At 44.4% G+C, this 20,269-nt stretch overlaps 2 protein-coding genes across 4 annotated transcripts; one reads left to right on the top strand and one right to left on the bottom strand.

The window, feature by feature from the left end:
• The first annotated feature begins 1,803 nt into the window (after window positions 1–1,803).
• GTF3A (general transcription factor IIIA) lies at window positions 1,804–7,049 on the top strand. Its single transcript, XM_049823269.1, has 9 exons — window positions 1,804–1,983; window positions 2,298–2,398; window positions 2,933–3,029; window positions 3,222–3,310; window positions 4,273–4,346; window positions 5,595–5,678; window positions 6,088–6,317; window positions 6,442–6,501; window positions 6,766–7,049. The coding sequence occupies exons 1-9, from the start codon at window positions 1,804–1,806 to the stop codon at window positions 6,925–6,927; spliced, it is 1,077 nt and encodes a 358-aa protein (XP_049679226.1). The 3' UTR covers window positions 6,928–7,049.
• A 9-nt stretch (window positions 7,050–7,058) lies between these two features.
• Window positions 7,059–13,401, bottom strand: MTIF3 (mitochondrial translational initiation factor 3). 3 transcript variants are annotated; one of them, XM_049823270.1, is made up of 5 exons: window positions 12,556–12,645; window positions 11,237–11,341; window positions 9,991–10,460; window positions 8,603–8,748; window positions 7,059–7,271 (listed from the first exon to the last, which is right to left on the bottom strand). In XM_049823270.1, the coding sequence occupies exons 2-5, from the start codon at window positions 11,272–11,274 to the stop codon at window positions 7,059–7,061; spliced, it is 867 nt and encodes a 288-aa protein (XP_049679227.1). In that variant the 5' UTR covers window positions 11,275–11,341; window positions 12,556–12,645. The 3 variants fall into 3 exon arrangements, with proteins under 3 accessions (XP_049679227.1, XP_049679230.1, XP_049679229.1); XM_049823273.1 differs by lacking the exons at window positions 11,237–11,341; window positions 12,556–12,645 and adding an exon at window positions 13,346–13,401; XM_049823272.1 differs by lacking the exon at window positions 11,237–11,341 and having other exon boundaries at window positions 12,556–12,654.
• Between the last annotated feature and the right edge of the window lie 6,868 nt (window positions 13,402–20,269).

Here is a 20,269-nt window from a genome sequence, read left to right as displayed (position 1 = left end):
CTGAAAGGGAACCCACTGCTCTTTCCAGCTCTACTGGAGGACTCTTCAAAATCCTCCCTCAGTAGTCACCTCAGAAGACATCAACAGTACAACACAATGAGAATCCCTCAGGCCTGGAGTCTTCCTCTATTTTTATATTTCCAAAATTGGATTCAAATTCCCAGAGGACTCTGCTGAAATCTCTACTTGTCATTGCATAGAGCAAAACCCTATGTGATGAGTATTTGCTCTCTGTGTAGCCAGTAGTTTTCTCCCTCACATGCTATTTCCTCACCCGTGTTAGAGAGGCCCGAGGCAATACCAAGTTTTCACAGGCAAAGTCTCAAAAAGGAAGATTTAGAACTTTTTAAAATTTCAGGTTGTTTTTTATTGCAGTTCTGAGACAAAAAAAACACAGTGATTTTTTTCTTCTAAGTGTTTTGGTTAGTATTTGTTAAAAGCTGAGTTTCAGACTGACTTCCCTTCCAAAAATAAGGTGGTATCCTGCCATTGCTCTGTGAGGGTCTGATTGATTCAGCCCTCCCCTTACTCCTGCTACAGATGCGTGAGATAAGAGACATTCCTCAGGGCCACGAGGATCTGCTTCTGGCCCGGCATGAACTCCTCACTCTGCCCAGCGGGGGTACCTCATCCAGCACTCCTGTCATCTCACTTCACATGTCCCCACCTCTCTCCTCCAGCCCTCATAGGCTTGATTCCTGCTCCTTATCCTCCCACTTTCCCCCCCCATTTCCCTAGCCTGCCCCAAGCACCAGCATCTGCCCAGCCTTTCTCAGCTCTCAGGACACATACGGAGAAGGAGGAATAGGAGTTCTTCACCCGGGGGTATTTCCCTTGTCACAGTCCTGTTCCAGCTTTCTCCCCCTGTCCCTCAGTCCGTGGGAAGAATTGCAGCAGACAGGGTCTGGTGACAACTCAAACAATGCAAAGCAGGGCCGATGATGCGATACCTTGGCATGGCAAGCCAGGTACCAGGGAGGTATCGGAGCCCCTCAGCTCAGTACAGTCCCATGTCCTCTTCCCCTAGCTGAGACCTCAGGCAGCTTGGGGACACAGCGTGACCACAGGCCAGGGTGACAGACTCCCTCTGCCATGGGATCCCGGACAGCAAACTCCTCAGCCTGGGCTGCAAATGCCTGAACAGCAGGGCAGGCAGTAGGGACCGTGCAGTGGAGGCTGATGTCTGGGTCTAACCAGCATCATGCAGACCCATCCTCTCCCCTGGCAAGGCAAGGACTCAAACCAAGCCAGCTTGGAAAGACCTTGGCCCAGGACTCCATGCAGTGCTTGAGGGAGGCAGCAGAGCTTGCATGTCCCTAAAACCCCTGAAGGGCTGCTCTGTGGAAGGACCCAGAATTAGCTTTTTTTCATCTCTTCCTAATCGGATCTCCTCTGGCGTATGAGATGGCTCCGTACCAGACAGCACAAGGGGGTCAGCGTCTGACGCATGAGGTGATGGAGAAGGGACGGCGGACCCGGGCTGCTTTGGGGATCAACCTCTCACGCTGAGGAGAACGTGGGACCTCTCACAGCCCCGACAGCGGACGGCGGGCTCAAGGCGGGCTCACGACCGCCGCGCCACGCTGGGCAAATCGCAGCCGCGGCCACACCGGGGGCAACCAAACCCTCGGCCCCCACAAGCCGCCGCCATCGCCTCAGACTCCCGCCGGACTGCGCATGCGCCCCGCCCGGCGCCTAGCGCCCGGCGCGAGGACGGGAGGCGGGAGGGGACAATCCCCGCTCGGGGCGGAGGGGAGGGGGTGGGGGGTGGGGGGGGGGAGGTGTGGTCACGTGCCCTGCCGCATGGCCGGGGAGCGGGCGGCGGGGTGCGCGCCCGCGCCCGGTGGAGGGAGCGGCGGCGGGAGCGCGCGCGGCGGGAGCGCGCTCCCCCCCCGCCCTTTCATCTGCTCCTTCCCCGGTTGCGACGCCACTTTCAACAAGGCCTGGAGGCTGGACGCCCACCTCTGCCGGCACACGGGTGAGGTGAGCCGGGCCGGGCCGAGCCGTGACCTGAGGGAACAGCGACGCGGGGGGGGGGGGGGGTCCCGTTCGGGCCTCCCCGTCGGCGGGGGGGGGGGGGGCGGTTCGTGTGACTGAGGTGAGGGGCCGAGGGGCCCCTGCTGGCCTTTGCCCCCCCCACACACACACACACCTCGGGGGTCCGCGGGTCAGGGTGGGCTGCGTGGGCCCTGTCAGCAATCCCGCCGATGGAATCCTCCTGGAAACGGCCGAGCGTCCCCCCGCAACCCCCGAGGTGTGGGTCTGTGGTCTCCCAAATTGCCCCCTCTCTCTTCCAGAGGCCGTACGTCTGCCATTACGAGGGCTGCGGTAAAGGTTTCACGAGAGATTTCCACCGCGCTCGTCACCTCCTGACGCACACCGGGGAAAAGCCGTTCGAGTAAGGCCCGAATTTTTTTACTTCTTCAGGTGGATTAGGCTTGTCCTTAGGGCAGCGAAGGGGAGCTAAAACGGGGCTGGGGGCTACAGAGCACGCATGGCTAGCTTTGGTATCATCAATACTGCCTTGACAGCGTGCACACAGGGTGAGAGGTGGGGAATCTCCTTGGCCTAAAACCTCCTATCTGGCAGGGATCCATAATGGATACTTAACGGAGTGGGCGGATCTCTCCCTGGAACACAGAATTAAAAGAAGGAAGGGCAGTTATCTCTTAGTACTAAAACCTTAATAGCTGCACGTCTTGGATTAGGAGCTAGGAATTCCTACGTGTTTTATTAGAAATATCTTTGATATGTTCTCCTGTGGCTTTCGACTATAACTTAGCCTCTGGCTTTTCATGTCTTTAATTTTTATATTTGGGTTGCGAGTTTTGGTTATTCTTCGTGTATTCCTCTTGTCCAGTGATTTCTGTATCAGCCTAGGAAACAAAGCGCTGTTTGAGAGGGATAATTAAAAAATGCAGTCCATTTGCAGGTGCACAGCTGATGGATGCGATCAGAAATTTGGAACAAAATCAAACTTAAAGAAGCACGTTGAGCGCAAGCATCAAAATCGGCAAAAGCAATATGTGGTGAGTAATTACCTTTGGTGCTGTAAAGTGGAGGCTAAACAAGCTCCTTTTTATGTATCTGGTGAAATACTTCAACTTGTTATTATGCGGTACTTGTGTGACTTCAAATACCAGGATTGGGATTTCAGCAAAAACATGTGGGCTGGGCTGTCATTATTTTGGCCTCTAATGATAACTTAATTTCCTAAATAGTGCGACTTTGAAGGCTGTAACAAGTCTTTCAGGAAACATCAACAACTTAAAGTTCATCAATGTCACCACACCAACGAACCTCCCTTCAAGTAGGTGGATAATTTTAATAATGAACTTTTAACAATTCCATTTAAACACTGTAGATGAAAACAGGTGCCTTTTTTCAACCTTTTCATTGACATGGCATTTTAAAAAAAACTGGAATGAATTTGTAGTCATGGCCACAAGTACATTTCTCATACTAGCCCTTTGCTCAGTAGTCTGTTTTGAGCAACAGTCTTGGTGCTCTGTAACTTCAGCATTCCAGACTTGTTCTTAGGGTTTATTACAGGTTCACAGGAAAAACAGACAGAAAACCCCCTTTTTTTTTACTTCACACAGTCTGAAATACAAGCATAAAAGCTTGCATGGTAATGAAAAATGCAGCTACCTCTGTTTTCTAGTAAAAAGCAGTGACATGGCTGGCTAACACTGAAGTGAGTAGTAGCTTAAACACGGTGAAAGGCTTGGACACCGATCTGAAAAGATGTGCATTGCAACTCCACTATTTACGTGACACATCAGTATAGATCTGATGAAAGTTTAGTCTTGTATTTCTTAAAGGTGGAACACACTTAATAGGAGTGTTCTGCTTAAGTGCACTAGTATGTCTGGGTGACAGGCACAAAAATACTGTCAGTGCTCTGCTGCTGCTCTGACTGCTAGATCTGTACAAGCCACTTAAACCCTCCACTTTCTGTCTCTTTTATGGTTGAAGAGCCTACTGCGTAGGGATGATGGGAAGCTTGATTCTTTAGCTAAAGCTTAACTTGCTGTATACGTGGAAATCATACTATAGTTTTAACTCCCGAGGGGATCAAAGTCCTCTATTAGAAACATATTATGGAATTTACTTTTACAAGGCGGGGTGGGGGGGGAGGGGCGACAGAACAGATCTCTAGGCGACGGGAAACTTGGATTATTTTGTCCACTTTAATTGTTCTTGACTTAAAAGAACAAAAAATATGTGGATGCAGTGAAAGAAATTAAACCAGTGTTATTTTATACCTAGATGTAATAATGAAGGATGTGGAAAGCACTTTTCTACTCCAAGTCGACTAAAGCGGCATGAGAAGATACATGAAGGTAATACAGTTTTTCTTCTTGCTTCAGTTACGTTTTATCAAAGGAAAAGGGACTTCTTCCAGTAGAGAGTATGCAGGGATGTGTGACAGACATGAAAGCATTCTGGGCCTAGTGATCCAGGTGAACAAAACACCTGTTTTGAGTAGTCAAATGGGATACAATTGCAAGACATTGCAGTGTTCGGTTACAAAGTACTTGTGGTAGGCTGAACAGAGCTCAGGATTTCTTCAGCCGTTTCTTCTCCTAATGTGCTTCCTTGTCAATAGTCCATCTTCTGGAGATGGGCTAATGGTTAAGGCACTAGCCTAGACCTCCAGAGGTTAGGATCAGTTGCCAGTTCTGCCACAAATTCCCAACAGAAGCTTGGCAAAACCATGCAGGCTTGCATTTTTTAAGTTGTTAATGTACCTACGTGAAAGGTATTTAAGTGGAATTGTTAGGAGGCAGTTATGTATGTTTGAGCTAATCCTGCTACACTCCTGCCCATTCTTTCAGTACTACTGACAGCTAACCCACTTTCTAGTGCTAGGAAAAATCCCAAAACCCAAGAGACTAGGAAGAGTATCCAAAAAACTGCGATTCGTACTGCATACCTTTCTTAAGACAGGGACTTGTTCATAGTTGTTTGACCTTTCCAGTCCTGGGATTTAAATGGTGTTGACTTTTTGTGGTTCATTTAAAAACCAGCCTGTCTTCTTGACAGAATGATGTAGTCCCCTTAGACTCTGGAATATTACTGTATGGTCAAGATCTTCTTATTTTAAAATTTATATAGAAATAATACGTATTACTACAGTTATTTTCATCTATTTGAGTGAAAGTGTATAGCTGGTGAGGAAGTAGCTTTACTGAAGCAAGGAGAGAGAGAGAGAGAGAGTTTCATAAAATCATTTAGGTTGGAAAGGACCTCTGGAGGTCATCTGGTCCAACTCCCTGCTCAAGACAGGGTCAGACCAGGTTGCTGAGGACTGCGGCCAGTCAAGTTTTGAAGGTTTTCAGGTGTAGGGATTCTACAGCCTCTCTGGACAACTCATGTCAGTGATATAAGGTTTCTTCCTTAAACCTGTTGGGATTTTCTCACGTTCTAATTTGTGTTTGTTGCCTCTTGTCCCATCACCGTGCAGTATGGTAGGAGAGGAGGAATACTGGCCTTTTAATTTTCAAGCACTAGAAGTGGAACTCCCCCTTGTGAAACTGGACTGTGTTTGCCAGAACCTTTGTGATTGTAAACATCTGACCTGTCCACAGGCTATGCATGCAAGAAAGAAAACTGCTCATATACTGGAAAAACTTGGACAGAGCTTCTGAAACATAATAAAGTCAGTCATACAGGTAAACTCCAAATGCTTTAGTAAATAGAACTTAACTTTTGATATGAATGGGAAACAAACTGCTAATTTGATGAGGAGTCCTTGCTGAATTCATTTCATCAACTTGTCATTGTGTCTAGACAAACTTGTTTACTAACACTTTATCAGTAAAATGGTTGCCATTCTGGCTAGAGCTTAAACTGATGAAAATGCTACTCCAGTATACTAACTTTGCTTTGTGATCTAGTTAACAAGAAACTGTATAATGTACAATTTCAGATCTGGATAATTCATACTGTATTATTCTCTTCCAGTCTCAGAGTTCTTTGCATCTCTTGTGTATTTTAGCATTGTTAGAGGACTGCTAGGGTTTGATTCTGAGCACCTGTAAGAAGCTGTTAATTTATACTCTGCCTGTCTCTCCCACTCAGAGCCGATAGTTTGCAGTGAGTGTTACAAAACTTTTAAACGGAAAGACTACCTCAAGCAGCATCAAAAAACACATGCTGTGGAGAGGGAAGTCTGCCAATGCCCGAGAGAAGGATGTGGGAGAACTTACACAACCATATTTAACCTTCAAAGCCATATCCTCTCTTTTCATGAGGAGAAAAAACCATTCTCTTGTGATTATCCAGGCTGTGGAAGAGTCTTTGCAATGAAGGTATGTATTTTTTACATTGTTCTAATCTGAATCACATAATCTGAAATGATAAACCTAAATCCTTTTGTTTGTTTTTGTTGGTTTTTTTTTGTTTTTTTTTTTCCTCTGTCCTTTGTAACCGTAGCAGAGCCTAGCAAGGCACGCAGTTGTACATGATCCTGAAAAGAGGAAGATGAACTTGAAAGTAAGTTATACTCTTGAAAAAGTCCTCTCAACCATACCCTGTCACTTCAGAGGAGGGTAAACAAACATTACATGTTTTATAATGTGACCGCAAGCAGGAAAACAGGCCAGCTATCTGCTTAATTTGGGAGATTCTTTATTTCTGAAGCTCCTTTAAATAATGCAGTGAGGGCCTATTCATTGATTTCTTGTTTCGCCACCACATTAGTAGTGTTTGTTCCATAGATAAATATTAAGTTGCTAATTCTGGATTTATTTCTGCCAGGCAAAGCGTTCTCGTCCTAAGAGGAGCTTAGCCTCTCGTCTGAGCGGCTACATTCCTCCTAAAACGCAGCCAGGAAAGGATGCTGTTGTGACAGAAAGCAAGGCAGTGGATAAGCCCATTGAAAATGAAATACCAACTGTTGAAATTCTGACTCTGCAGTAAAGATTAACTGAGACAACATTCTTTATGGAATGACCCGTGCAAAGCTCAACAATAACTTTATTAAAAGTTTAGAGTTTGTGGGTTTTTTTTTTAAATAAAAAAATCAATATTGTTTACACGTCTTCATAAAGTCACTGATGCAACTCATGTGACTTCAGATCTTCATTTTCATCTTTTTTTACTATACTGTTTTTCTCTTTTTCCATCTTCTGGTATGCTTTCAACTCTTTGTCAGACATGTGTCTCAAAATACAGGTACTCACCCCTTCTCTAGTAACTTTTGGCTTGGAAAGATAAGTGGCTTTCTCGGACACAGTATCCAAAATCTGATCAAAAAGCATGAACTGAAAAGGAGAAAAATAGGACTAAATACACAAACACAGGTAGAAGAATATTTCAGGCTGTTCTGTAATGACACGATCTACTGCTCATGGTTTAGCTATTAGCTGAAATGAGCTAGTTGCTAGTCCTGGTTTGAGCATTTCAGCTGCTTCTTTCCTAACCATTTGTTCTTTACTCACAAGCAGGTTTAGGAAAGTTACCAGAGAGATTAAACCATTTCCTAACACTTAGGCTGAATTCCTGATTCATCCCATTTTGCTGTTTAAAGGTGTCTGTGAACGTGGACTGCATCTGACTCCTCCCCACCCTCTTCTTCCACTAGATTCAGGCATATTAACAGGGCTTTCCTTTTAAGAGGCAGTGTTGTTCTAAGGTTAGCAGAACGTGGTGGTATTGAACTGAGTGATACAGTGGTGTTCATATAACAAGCTGAACTCTCAAGCTCATAATTAAGCTCTTAAATTTAAGGACAGCCTAAATCTGGACTGTGTCATGAAATGTTCTGCTCCCGCCCCTATCCAGTTCTTTCTCCTGCTGCCCTTTTGCTGTGAATTCAACTTCCTATAAAAAGTTTTGTTCCTTTTAGATGAAGTGATATCACAATTTTCTCCAGCAATTTAGTAGACAGAATCATGAAGGAAACCTAATTCACTATTAAAAGGAAATTCACATTAAAAGGAAAAAAATAAAATCTTATATGGAATCTTTATAAAAAAGCCATTTGTGCAAATGACAATGAAGACAAGTCTCAAGGCCCTGCAATTATACTAGTGAGTTGCCACCAGCTCTCTAACATTTTTATAGACGTTTACTTTGCCAGTCTTGGAACACCATTCCAATAGTTTTTCACAACAACGGTGGACAATTAATCTTAGCACAGTTGCAAAAACGCATGTTCAGAAGAACAGTTAGGTTATTGAAATAAGCAGATTTTTTATTTTTTTTTTTCATTTACTGTTAAACTTTTCAGTGAGGGAGCTGGCTTAAGGCACAGACAGGAAAATTTCACCAGCCCAGTTCATAAGGTGGTGCTGCAGAGGAGTAGGAACTGCTTAGAGCCTGCTGTCAAAGCCAGTATTATAACTGCATTCTTAGGAAAGCATGGTATTTGAATTGTCTCTGTGGGACTATTCTAGAACTGCAGGGTTTGAAGAGATGCAGCTTAAGGTGGGGCAACTGTTACTTTCACAGAACCTAGACCTAGACCTTCACTTATTTTTGCAGTACATGATGTATTAAAAAAAAAAACATGGCAGTACTGAATAAGGGAAAGTTAATACAAGTACAGCTATTTAATGAAATTGATTGCTCCAACTTTCAGGAGTCCACTTACCATGTCTGTATTGCTATCTTTTGCTTGCCGGATGGTAACCTTAACATGGTGTTTCTTTTCAATCCACTGTGCTATCTGCTTAGTCTTGGTCTCTAAGTCGTTCTTGGCAATAGCTGAAGAAAAGGATAACTCCTTCTGAACCATCCCTGTTTAAAACAGAACTAAAACTGTGTTGGCTTAACATCTGACAAGCCTGTGTTACTTGCTGTCTTTTGTCTGCTTAACTCCCTTCCCCCATGCTGCTTTCTCATACACAGAGCATCTCAGTCTCATTGTCTTAGCATGCACCACTCTCACCTTAGAAGGTGGCTATTTGGTATCTCGCACTCACTGCCATAATTGGGAGACTGAGTGCATGTTTGACCCACACAGGGAAGTCTCTTCTTCAGGGTCAGAAGGCTTCAAGTATTTTTATTTTAATTAGTTTTGTTCATACTACCCACAATGCAGGTCTAACAAAGATAAACAGGTAAGCATTGGATGTGGAATTAAAGACTTGCTGCGCAAATTCCTACATCCTGCACATAGTATAGCTGAATGTAAAAGCTTTGAAGTTGGATAGCTCTTCATCTCGAGCCCATCTTCTTGAATAGCAAAGTGCAATATTCAACTGGAAGTATGATGCCTTGTAACGTATTTGAACAACCTGTGGTCTCTTCCTCCTTAAAGATTCTCTAAAGTAGTTACCATTTGAATAATCTTTTTGTAGTTTCTTGAACAGAAAAACTCGCTACTACGATAGTGCTCTCCTCTAAAATCAGACCTCTACCCCAAGCACAGATACCTTCGTTAGCCTGAGGATAAGAAAAGAGGATACAAGGTCAGACACCTTTTCTAAAACCTCTTTGCCAAACTCAGTTTGTTAAACTGCTGGAGCAGGCTGACTTAAAAAACACTGAAAAGTGTTCAATATTGAGCAAGTTGTTCTCTTGACTCTGTACAAGAAAAGGCTCCAGACTTTGTCTTCCTAGCAGCAAGCTAGGAAGAGAATATTTCATGACTACCGGTGACAAAATTATGTAATTATATTGGTGTATCTGGTGCTCAGTTTGTAAAAACTGCCTGTCACCTTATGCCTTAGTAAAAGAACAGGAATTCAGTGAGTCTTGTGGAACCAGTCTAGTTATATTGACTTAAGTAAAAATAGATTTTTTAAAAAAGCCAGCAGATGCCAAAATAGTAAATCCTGAGAAGGCAATAGAAGGCGTCTCTGTGGAAGACTAATCCAAAATTTTATTTTCACCACTGCAAATCCTTAATAGCGTGGACTGCAGTGACATTGCTTTGGATTTACACAGATGGAAGTAAGAGGATTTAATCTGCTGACACCACTTTTAATGCAGCATTTTCCAAAGTGCTCAGTGTTGCAGTGTCAACAATGTACATACCTGGTTTTGGACTTGCCTTTTTCTTCTCTGCACGTTTAAGCTGTTCTTCGTGAATCTGCTGCCCAGTCATTAGTCTGTATACAGGAGGTTCTGCGTTCTCACGAAGGAGAACTAGTTTCAGGCCATGTTGATCCATAAGTTTGAGTGCCTCTGCTCGGTGCATATTTCCTAAGCTCTCTCCATCCTGGTTGATTACGTGCAAAATCCGATAGGGAATTCTTCGCCCAACACTTCCAAATGCTGCTTTCCTTTTTGGTTCTGTGTGAGATTTTTCAGCTGTACAAAATGGTTGAGTAAGTCCAAACACAGTTGACTTTCTAGGGTCAGGGTCAGGTACCACCATCCAGAATGGAGAAAAGACCCTCTTTTGTGGTGTTTGTGTCAGAAGAGCACCAAAGAATCTTTTTGCATATCTATTCTCATTTCTGGTTGCTTGACATAAAAGTTTCATCACACAAAAGGCAGTCATTCTGAGGAAGCAGGGAAGAGGAAAAAACAAGTTACCCCCATCAGTCAGACTCTTCTAGTTATATTAGAAAGACGTGACTCCAGTTCAGTAAACCCTAGTCCTTAAAACTACTCTTTGGAAAAGGTGCATGGTGTTGCTATACAGAATGAGCAATCAACAGTAATTCTACAGTAACAGAGGGCTTTAACCCGGAGAGAAAATCCGACAAAGGAACAAATTTATTAAGTTATCTTCAGTATTTTAAAATTTGAGCCTGAACTCCTTTAAGGAATCCAATGCTTCCTAGTTCATTTCTCCTCACAAGAGTATCTACTCTTACACAGCTTTTTTGTGTATACAGAGATGAGCCAACGGTTAAGAGGGAGAATTTGCTGTCAAATAAACAGGCATGTCACACTTTTAAGATTTTCAGTCCACATTGTCTTCATGAAGTATCTAACACTAGGACTTTTTTCCTGGTTGTGATACTCTTCTTTGGAAAGTGTTTCATTTAAGCCACATTAATTCAGAACCACCCCAACCACATAGTGAATGAAGTGGCGATTTGTGCAACATCCGTCAGCAGCCATCCCAACATCTGCAGTCTGACTCTTCTGTGTTTTGTAAGGTTTGGGAATTTCAAAGCCTTGACCATACAGAGTAAGACTGCCATGCAAAATCTTCACCTTGCCATTAAAACACAACGAAGTAACAGGTACTATACTTGAAAATATGGTTTGTCACAGGGTTGAAAACTCTTCCATAGCTAGCGTGCAACTTGCTTCTCACAGCACTGACCCCAGATTGTGTATTTTTCTGAGTTTTCCAAATGTCATTTTGTGGAAGTAATCCAGCTAGTTACTTGGTCTTATGTGGATTAAGCACTGATATTATTTCAGTAACCTTAAAAAAAAAAAAAAAAAAATCTTCACTGTCTTTTAAGCTCAAGTCCTACTGATTCAACCATGCTTCAAAGTGAAAACAGTACCTTAATTTTAAACCTATTGTATCAGACATTTAAAGTATCGACTGACTTTCGCAGTTTTTCACAAACATTAAATTTAGGGTGGCAAGTTCCTATTCATAGTGAGCTGATTTTTTCCAGTTATCAAAACTATTTAGATGTCATACATACAGAAAGCATGTACCTAAGTACCATTTCACCAGAACCATGCAATAAAAACACCGATAATGGTATTCTTCTTTTTCAATGATGAAAAAAGAGAAAAACAGAGACACAGATAAGACTTGCCTGCTATACCTCGACTGCCAAATAAGCAACAGATTCATATACCTAAGATCCCTGCTTACAGATTGTGATTTAAATCAGGCCTCTATTCTGGCATGGTACTCATGAAGCTATAAACTTTCAAAACAAGCCTCAAAATACACCAATGCTTGAAATTTGAAGACTAGTGAAACTGATCTTTGAGACGTTTCTTCCATTATATTTTTTTCCCCATTTCTCCCTGGTTCATGGAACACCACCCCACCCACCCCCCCCCCCCCGGCAGTTTCGGTGCACCTGACCATTACTTGCATTTTGTTCAAAGCTTCAGAAATCAGCCGGTTTTTAACAGCTGCAAAAACTTTAGAAATAAAGAGCAAACTGTGCAGTATTATCTGCAGTTTTGGTATTCCACGTTTAAAAAGGCAGCAAGTACAGGAAAAGCCAAAGATGATACAGGAAAACAAAAGTAGGTCGGGTCATACCAGAGGTGTTGGCAAGAGCGTGACTTCTTTTGCCTAGGAAGGAACGTGACTCTACTCTGTAATTATATACACGCATACATGTATATATGTATGACATTGTGTAGACATGTGTCCATGCGTGTACATATACACGGAGAAGGTGCGAGCAATCAGCAAGGATAAGGAACTATTTATAACTCTAAGCAGTGTTGGCCCGGGAACAAGTACAACGACCTGCCTGCGAATAAACTTCGTCTGAAAATGGGGACGGTTTGGAGCCTGGGACAGACTTCAGGTTTTCGCAGTAGGGACGAAGCCGATGTAAACGGCCCGAAGACGGTACCGGATCAGTTCATAAACAGGGCAGCCTGACGCGGCTGTGTGCTATAGCAGGACCCTGAGCTCAGGGCGCAGGAGATAAATACCTGGATATTGACAGCAGAGTCCAAAAGCAGCTGGTAGAGCTACCGTCCCTTCCTACCCCGGGCTCTGCCTCCGCCGAGGCTGCACCAGAACCACGGCCCCTGGAAAACACAGCTTTTTCTTGGGATACACAAGTATCTTTGCGTGTCGTCAGCGCGGCCACGCAAAAGCTGAGAAGTCCTTTATTTTTAAAACGGTTTCATGCACCAGCTGTGGATCGCGCACTGCAGACTTACAGAGCGTAACCTGGGAATCGCTTGGGTGGGTTGTAAAACACTGTAATTAAATTTATCTTGCATTCAGAGGAGCCTGGCTTGCCTTTGTCAGTTACTGACTTATGAAGCTAAGTAGTGGTCTCGGGTAATAGCTTATTTTGGAGAGATGTGAATCTTGCTGTGCTAAATACACGGGTTGGCCTTTATCCGCCTTCATTTTCTGTTGCTATTTTAAGTCTAATAAATCCTGCCTTAACTGTCGCGGAGAGGAACCGGCCCCCTTTACGGGCCCACGTTAAGCGTATTCTGCTTTGTGCGTTTCCCCCACTCAGACCACGCACTAGCGAGGACAGCGAGCGAGCCGCTCTTTGAATTTCACGCATGGATTTCTGCCGGGCGCCGCCGCCTCACCCTGCGTGCCCAGGTTCCGTCCGTCCGTCCGTCCGTCCGTCCCTCCGGGACACTCCGTCCCCCGCTGCGGGCGGCACCCGGAGCCCACGGGGACTCCCGTGGGCCGGTCCCCGGTCCCCCCCCCCCCCCCCCCCCCCCCGCTTCCCCCATGCCGGGCTGCTCTTACCTGCCGGGCCGAGCCGAGCCGCCGGCCCCCTGCAGCAACCGGGGGAGGGTGGAGACTGCCCTGCCTCTTCCTCTTCCTCTTCTTCCTCTTCCTCTTCCTCTTCTCCCCGCCCCGTGGCGGCCCTGCGTGGCAAGGGTCCCCTCCCACCCGTGCGTCGCCCTCGGGTGCCCACTTTTGGTGGGTTTGGTGGGACCTTCGGTGTTCCGCCCCGCCTCGGGTTGGCGGTCTCCTTCTCCCGGTTCGGAGGTGGACGACGTTGGGTGGGTGTGAAATGGGGGGGTGAAATTCACGCGCGAAGCCTTAGGTCCCCCAGCTGCAAACGACACGAAAACGCCGAGTGGGGCGAGAGTCTTTGCCTGCTGGCCTTCCCGCTTAAAAAAAAAAAAAAAAAAAAAATCCGGATTTTTGAGCTTATTTGCTTTGGGCCACAACTAAGCGACCCTTCTTTCCTCTTCCCCCCTTCCTGCCCAGAAAGAAGAAACACAATATAAATCTGAGCTTCATCTTCTCGGTTTGAAAGCTTTCTCTTCTTAACCGGGGTCTTAGAATAGTTGAATTCCACGTGCCGTTGTTTTGGTGCAGTCGTTTTGGTACGCGCGTGCAAAAAAAAAAAAAGCGCCTGTCAATGCTTTGTGCTCTCCATCGTCACAGAAGACGTGGAATGGTAATTGTGTGCAGAACCCGAAAACTTTACTAAATCAGCTCACAATCTGGAATTCATTCATATCACCGTATTCTCATTAAAACTCCTTGCCTGCAGGAATGAATATGGAAAAATGCCATTAACAGAATTAGCTAAGTAGATGGTGAGTTGTGTTAACAGCCTGGCTGACAACTGCAGCTATGCAAATAGCGCCTGTTTTTTCCATCCTGCTCGTTTGTTCATTTCTTGATTTTGCTCGGGCTTTATGCCCTTACAGCTGTAAGTTCTTTGGGAACAGGGATTGCCATCGCTTACATCAGTAGAGTGCCTAAGAAAACTGGATCTCGCTGTGATGCTCTAGAAACATAAATTATTGAAATTCTACAGTATCCAGTCGTGGAGAGTGAAATACTCCACAATGAAAAAAGGCGAGGCAAAAATGTTTCTTGCTGCTCTTTTCATGGTCTGGAAATCAAGTGTGGAATTTGAATAACTGTGAAGGGAAGTTTTGGCAGAGCTGAAGCTCAGGGAGAGATTATTCTATTTTTTTTTTCATCCTCAGCTCTGCAATATGCATTAGAGGAGAGCTTGTCGATGGCCCAGCTTGCAGTTAGCTACTATTGCCTCTCTGAGAACCATCCCCACAAGACAGATAATTTTCAGCAATGTTAGTAGGAGCAATAAAGCTAATAATCCTCTTCACTGTGATAAAAACTACCTGCATGAAAACAAGGTACTCTGGAGCATACAACTTGCATTCCATCTCTCTTCCCTTTATTTAATTCCATTAAGTTTAAACCTGATGTTTGTTTTACTTCATGCCTTTCTAATTAGTGTGCCAAGAAATGGTGCAGCCTTCTCGTGCTGTTTGTCCTCAATTAACTTGATCTTTCTGGGCGTTCGTTGCACTCTTTCTCCTTGTCCTTTGTCTCATGTCTGTTTACACTGTAGTTGTCCAGGGGCCGTGTTTTTATATGTGCCCGTCACAGTGGGACTGCAGTCTTAATTATTTGAAAGACACTGTCGTAATAAATGCAGTTAATAATAACTTTCTGCCTTCTATTTTGCCTGACGCACATCATCCTCTGCCCACGCCTGACAATACTCTCAGTCATTTATTTGGTGGGTTTTTTTAATTCCTCAATCTGCAGCTGTCTTTTTTCCCATTTGACATTTAGTTTCCCAAGCTGGTTAGCAAAGTTGTTGTTTTCACTTTATTATTTTTTGTGCCAAATCGAGGCCTGTTCTGCTAGACCTCGTGCCAAACCGTAGATAATTCATGCCTTAGATAATTTAAAATGCAAATACATGAGAAGGAGAAAGGATGGTGGATGGAGAGATTTCCTGCTCTCATACATGAACAGTGTAGCGATCCGCCAGCGTGGATGTTCCTGATGTTATTAATTAATGCGAGACTCAAGATGCTATTGGGAAGCTTCCTCCACATTCACAACCGATCTGGGGGGGACAGTTTGATCGTCCCTTGCGGATATTGGAAACCGGTTCCAGTCCTTCTGTGGTTTGGGGTCTGTCTCCCCCCTGAAGCTCTTCGCTCTGGGTACAGTAAGCTGCTTGTAATGCCCAGCAGAGAGCGAGAGTGTCCTTAGCTGGATGACAAAGTGCTTACCTGGAGACCCAAGGCTATAGTTTGCTTGCATTCACGCTCCATCATTCATTTGGTGGAAGGAGGAGGCAAGCTGCTGAAGTGCCCTGCGCCTGCAAGGAGGTGGCTCGGGGTGGAGGACATTTGGTCCACGGTGAACATCTTTGCCGCTTTCTGAACTGGAGCTGTAGCTCTCGATATCGGATCCAAAAAACTTCAAGTGCCAAACAAGATCATCAGGAATTGATTACTGATATTGTTGGGTTTATGCAATGCCTGGGGCTCCTGGTCGTGAACCAGTAGCAGCCGGTGGGACAGCGGTTGTTTTCGGTCTTACTGCTAAAGCTTGTGCTTGCAAAAGTACCGAGCGTCCGGGGGGCTGCTTACCCTGTGCACCTCCGTTTTCCTGTGTAATTCCCTCCTTCACAGGGCGTTTCGGCACGGAAGCTTTGGGGAAGAGTTGGAGAGAGTGTCTCTCCTCCCCATCCCTGCTCTTTAGCAGCAGCTGGGGTGGCTCACCTCCACCTTCCAGCCCGTTACAGACACGGCTCTGTGGTTCTGCAGTCCCCGGGTTCGGAGAGGGGCCGTAACCTCCCCTATGCACTCCTTAGTATTCCTTTTCCCCTTCGTGTTTATAAAAGACTTTTGCACATAACTCAGATGAAAAACTCCCTTGTGCTGAGCTGAGCGTTGCCACATGGCAGAGAACACGTCCGAGTAAACATGTATTTAAAAGACAGAGGAATGCTGGGGATGTAGTAGGTCCGGACTCCGGGATTCTGCAGTAGCTCATTTACTCCTTTTCCATCGCCAGCTTTTGAAAGTTTCTTCCTACACGCACTTCTCTGTTTTTATTCTGGCAAGAGACAGCAAAAAATTAAGGCAGACCCCAAAATTCTGGTGAGCGGTGAACAGTCACTGCTAACTGATGCCCTGCACAGAATATGCGAATACAGTTGAAACAGCTAAAGCTTTGTTTGGTTTCTGAGATCTGCCCCTGTTACAGGAATTCAGACAAATCTTTTGAAGATGCACGCTCTGCCGTTAAATTGCTTGTGCTGATTTACTGAATCCAGGCAAAGAACTGATTTTGCTCCCTGAAAAGCAAGGCCGACTGAATTTATTAAATCGTTAATCATAAAAGCAAGCCTGTTCCTGGGGCGAGACACAATTAAAGCTAAAACTTCCCAGTGTAGAAAGTGTTTTAACTGCCTAGTTTTACATCTTGACTGTAGGGAGAGGAGTTTCCACTGTACATCTAAGACATTGTTCTGCCGCCTTTGCAAGTTGCTGGGTTCAGCTGCGAAGATTTTAAAAGCTGCTTTTGTTGGCAGCCTAGGACACATCCGTGACCTTATTAAAGTGGAAGTGAAAGCTCTCCCTTTTTTTTTTTTTTTTTTTTTTTTTGCAACAGTAAATCTACTAATTTTACAGTCAGTTGAACAGCAATAGATTAATTTGTTTAAAGTCTGCATTCACAAAGAAAACGTGAACTTCGCTGCCTTGAATACCCGAAACTACAGTGCGATATTTAAAGGGTAGAAACTATTACAACTTGCCCTAGAATGGTCCAAGCAGTTCCCTGTCACCTGCTTCTCAGCACAGGTGCTGACCTCCCCGTCTATTCTCTCCCTCCTGACAGCCTAGCAGCGAGGCTGGGGCTTTGTGTGCAACAGAGAGCGCTTTTCCAATGACTGGGCCAGTTTTCTTCAGCAACCACAGGAAGCAGAATAAAGAAAAGGTTAAGGGCCACTGCAAGGGTCAGAATGGGTTAAATTTAGTTAACATCAGAGGTTATAGCTTTTAACAAGAGCATGAAGGAAACTTATTCGAAGATGCAATTTGTTTCTTCTTTGTCAACCATTATTTTTTTTTACTCTATTGATAGTGACAGCTTAACAAAGTTTTTATATGCCAGGGTTTTCATCCTTTAGAGGATAAAGAACTGTGATGCAAAAAAGAGATGCAGGTGGAAGACTTTATAAAGCCTCCATGATTTTCAAATTGAGGGTTGAAAGTAGGCTCCCTGCGTGGCTAAGTCAAAAATAATTTGTAAATGTTAAAAAAAATACACATTACGGACAGAGAAGCTGCTTTCCTCCTGCCCCCGCAACGTAACTTGCCGAGAGTAGGGTTTTATCGGAGGCTTTACAATCTGACTGGTTTTGTATGTATTTTTTCCCAAGGTAATCTTATTTTCATTTTTTTATCTCCCTCTAAAGATGACCCAAGTCAAATGCCCTTAACAACAGTCTTCATCATCTCCCTTCATGATTTTTTAGCGTATGATGCACGATGCTAGTTTTTTGAGGGTTTTTTCTTACAATTCAGTAAAGAAGCAAAAACTACAAAACGCACGCGGTGGGTAGCTCCACCGCGAAGTTCTCATTCAGCTTCTTGGAATGCAAAGATGAGGAAAGTTTAAATCTTTCTGAAAATTGTTGAAGAAAAATAATTTAAAAAAAAAAAAGTTCAGTAGGATTTTCCACATGTTTATACACAACAGCTCATCTTCTGCTAATCAATCTTTTCTTCAAAATTAATTCATAAAATTACTACTTTTTTGTTGTTTTATCCTGGTACAAAGTAAAGAGCTGAAATCAGAATTTAATTAAGTCTGATAAGAATTCATAAGTACAAACTAGCCTTTTGATGGTTTGGGTTTTTTTCTTTTTAACGTGTTTTCCTAAGGGGGGAAAAAAAGCTAATGTGATCATCCTGTCTTCCTATCCATCTGTCTTTCTGCAGGTTCTCTCGGGGCAGTTTTAATCTCTTGGACACTTTAGTCCAGTTTGGCATAGAGATACGTGCCTCAAAGATATTGTACATTTATAATAACTACAAATATTTATATATTTCTAACAAGTTTTGCGAAAATCAGGGCATGAACAGTGGAGACACCCTCAAATCAATATCTTGTTCCGGCAAAAGAGTTCATCCAGTTGACCAGACAGCGTATGCTGGAATTATCAGATCAACTACAGTTGCCAGCTGCCTGGGGGGGCTTCGAAGGGGATGGGGAAGGCTGAGGGAGTGCTGCGGTGGGGGATTTAGAGATGGGAGAAGGAGCTAGGACATTTTTAGGGCAACAGAGAGGCACAGAGGACATGCTGGGGGGATATTGATATCTTTAATTTTGGTACTTGATATTGTGGGTCTGTTGTAGAAGATAGGAAGAACAGTTGGAATGACTACAGTGGGAACTGGGCGGCAACGCAAACTTTGACAATTCAAGTGTCAGTTATTTCGGTGCTCGTGGGACAACTTTTGTTTGCTTACAGGAGAAATTTCATCTGATTCGTGGTGTCATTGCAGTCTGCGTGACCGAGGCTTGAAACTTCAAATTCACTTGCTGTTGTGTTAACTCAGACTAGCGCTGGGCTGTGTGACTGAGAGCTGATTTTGCTCTCCAGAGGGCTGGATTAGCCCTTTGAGATTTGATCGCTTTGACACTTCTGGGAGGGTTTTGTTTGAAATGGAGTCCGTATGAACTTTCTTGTTGGTGTAGAATAAATTCTTCTCTAAGGGACAGCTAGAGAAAGTCTGTTCAGCTCACAGAGAGCAGTATTTGTACTGGCATGGTGTACAGACACGTATATAGACCCTTGACTGCCAAAGGGCAAGAGAAGGGGAGCAGGGAGCGGGAGAAATACGGGGCCTTCTCTGTCCCCAAAGATGGGGAAAATGGCACGATCCGGCTGGAATAGCTGAGCGCTGTGTGTCCTCTCTCCGGTCCGCACAGGCACAGGGGGAGCCTCTGCTGAGGAGGTGACTTCCCATGGCCTAACTGCAGCGAAAAACAAATGAGAAGAAGTATGGCTCTCCACAGGCCAGACAAACTGGCCTGGAAAAACACAACAAAAACTCCCACTTGCTATTCTGCTCACAAGCTGCTGCCAAAACTCAGCTGTGAGGAGAATAAGAGCATCTTTTTAAAAATGTAAAACTGACATTTTTTTTTTTTTTCCTTCTGAGCTGCTCTTACAGGCTTTAAAGCATTAATTTCAAAAGCTTCACAAAGGCAGCAGGCATCAAACGGTCCAGGCTGAGTGGAAACTCGGGGAGGAGAATTGCAAAGTAAGTTGTGTGAGTGATGGCTGCAGACACACCAAAGCAAGGTTATTTGTTCGTTACAAGTCAGTGATCATGGCTTGCTTTTAATGACGGAGCGGCAGAGGAGAAGAGTTAGAGCCCTGGATTCATATAGCCTAAATTTCAGCTACATCTTTTGCCTCGTGCTGGCGCTGGCTGGGTGATTCTTGGCACGGGAATCAGGAGATGCGAGTTTTGACTGCAGTGCTGCCACTGACGTGCCCTGTGACCTTGGATAAGTCACTTCATCTCCGTGCTTCTCCTCTCATCTTTTTGCCCGCTTAGACAGAATCTCTCTCCCTTTTTCCTTGCAGGGTCTTTCCCTAATTATACATCTGGACTGTGCCTAGCACTATGGAGCTGTGCTCTCAGGTTAGGTAATGCTATAATCAGAACGAACAATAAAGAAATACTGCACTTCGCACTTTGCTAGGACTCTCCTGTTATCTCAGGGCTTCACCGATAACCTTAATTTAAAAAAAAGTCCTTCAAAAGACAGCATTCCTGCCTACTGCCCAATGGCTTGCTTTTTGTGTAGCATTTTGAACATGAAAAAACATCAGTTATGATCCCTGGGTTGTCAGAA

The sequence above is a fragment of the Accipiter gentilis genome, chromosome 19 (assembly GCF_929443795.1).
Source record: "Accipiter gentilis chromosome 19, bAccGen1.1, whole genome shotgun sequence".
NCBI classification, from domain to species: Eukaryota; Metazoa; Chordata; class Aves; order Accipitriformes; family Accipitridae; genus Astur; species Astur gentilis.
The sequence above is the reverse complement of the archived record's forward strand: the minus strand, read 5'-3'. Positions and strand labels throughout refer to the sequence as shown.

Coding starts and splice junctions, on each gene's coding strand:
- MTIF3 (XM_049823270.1), bottom strand. CDS start 11,274: ATGACATTTGGAAAACTCAGAAAAATACACAATCTGGG. Junction 10,461..11,236: donor AGAAAAATACACAATCTGGG/GTCAGTGCTGTG, acceptor CTGCTTCCTCAG/AATGACTGCCTTTTGTGTGA. Junction 7,272..8,602: donor AAGATAGCAATACAGACATG/GTAAGTGGACTC, acceptor TCTCCTTTTCAG/TTCATGCTTTTTGATCAGAT.
- GTF3A (XM_049823269.1), top strand. CDS start 1,804: ATGGCCGGGGAGCGGGCGGCGGGGTGCGCGCCCGCGCCCGGTGGAGGG. Junction 2,399..2,932: donor ACCGGGGAAAAGCCGTTCGA/GTAAGGCCCGAA, acceptor GTCCATTTGCAG/GTGCACAGCTGATGGATGCG. Junction 3,311..4,272: donor ACCAACGAACCTCCCTTCAA/GTAGGTGGATAA, acceptor TTTTATACCTAG/ATGTAATAATGAAGGATGTG.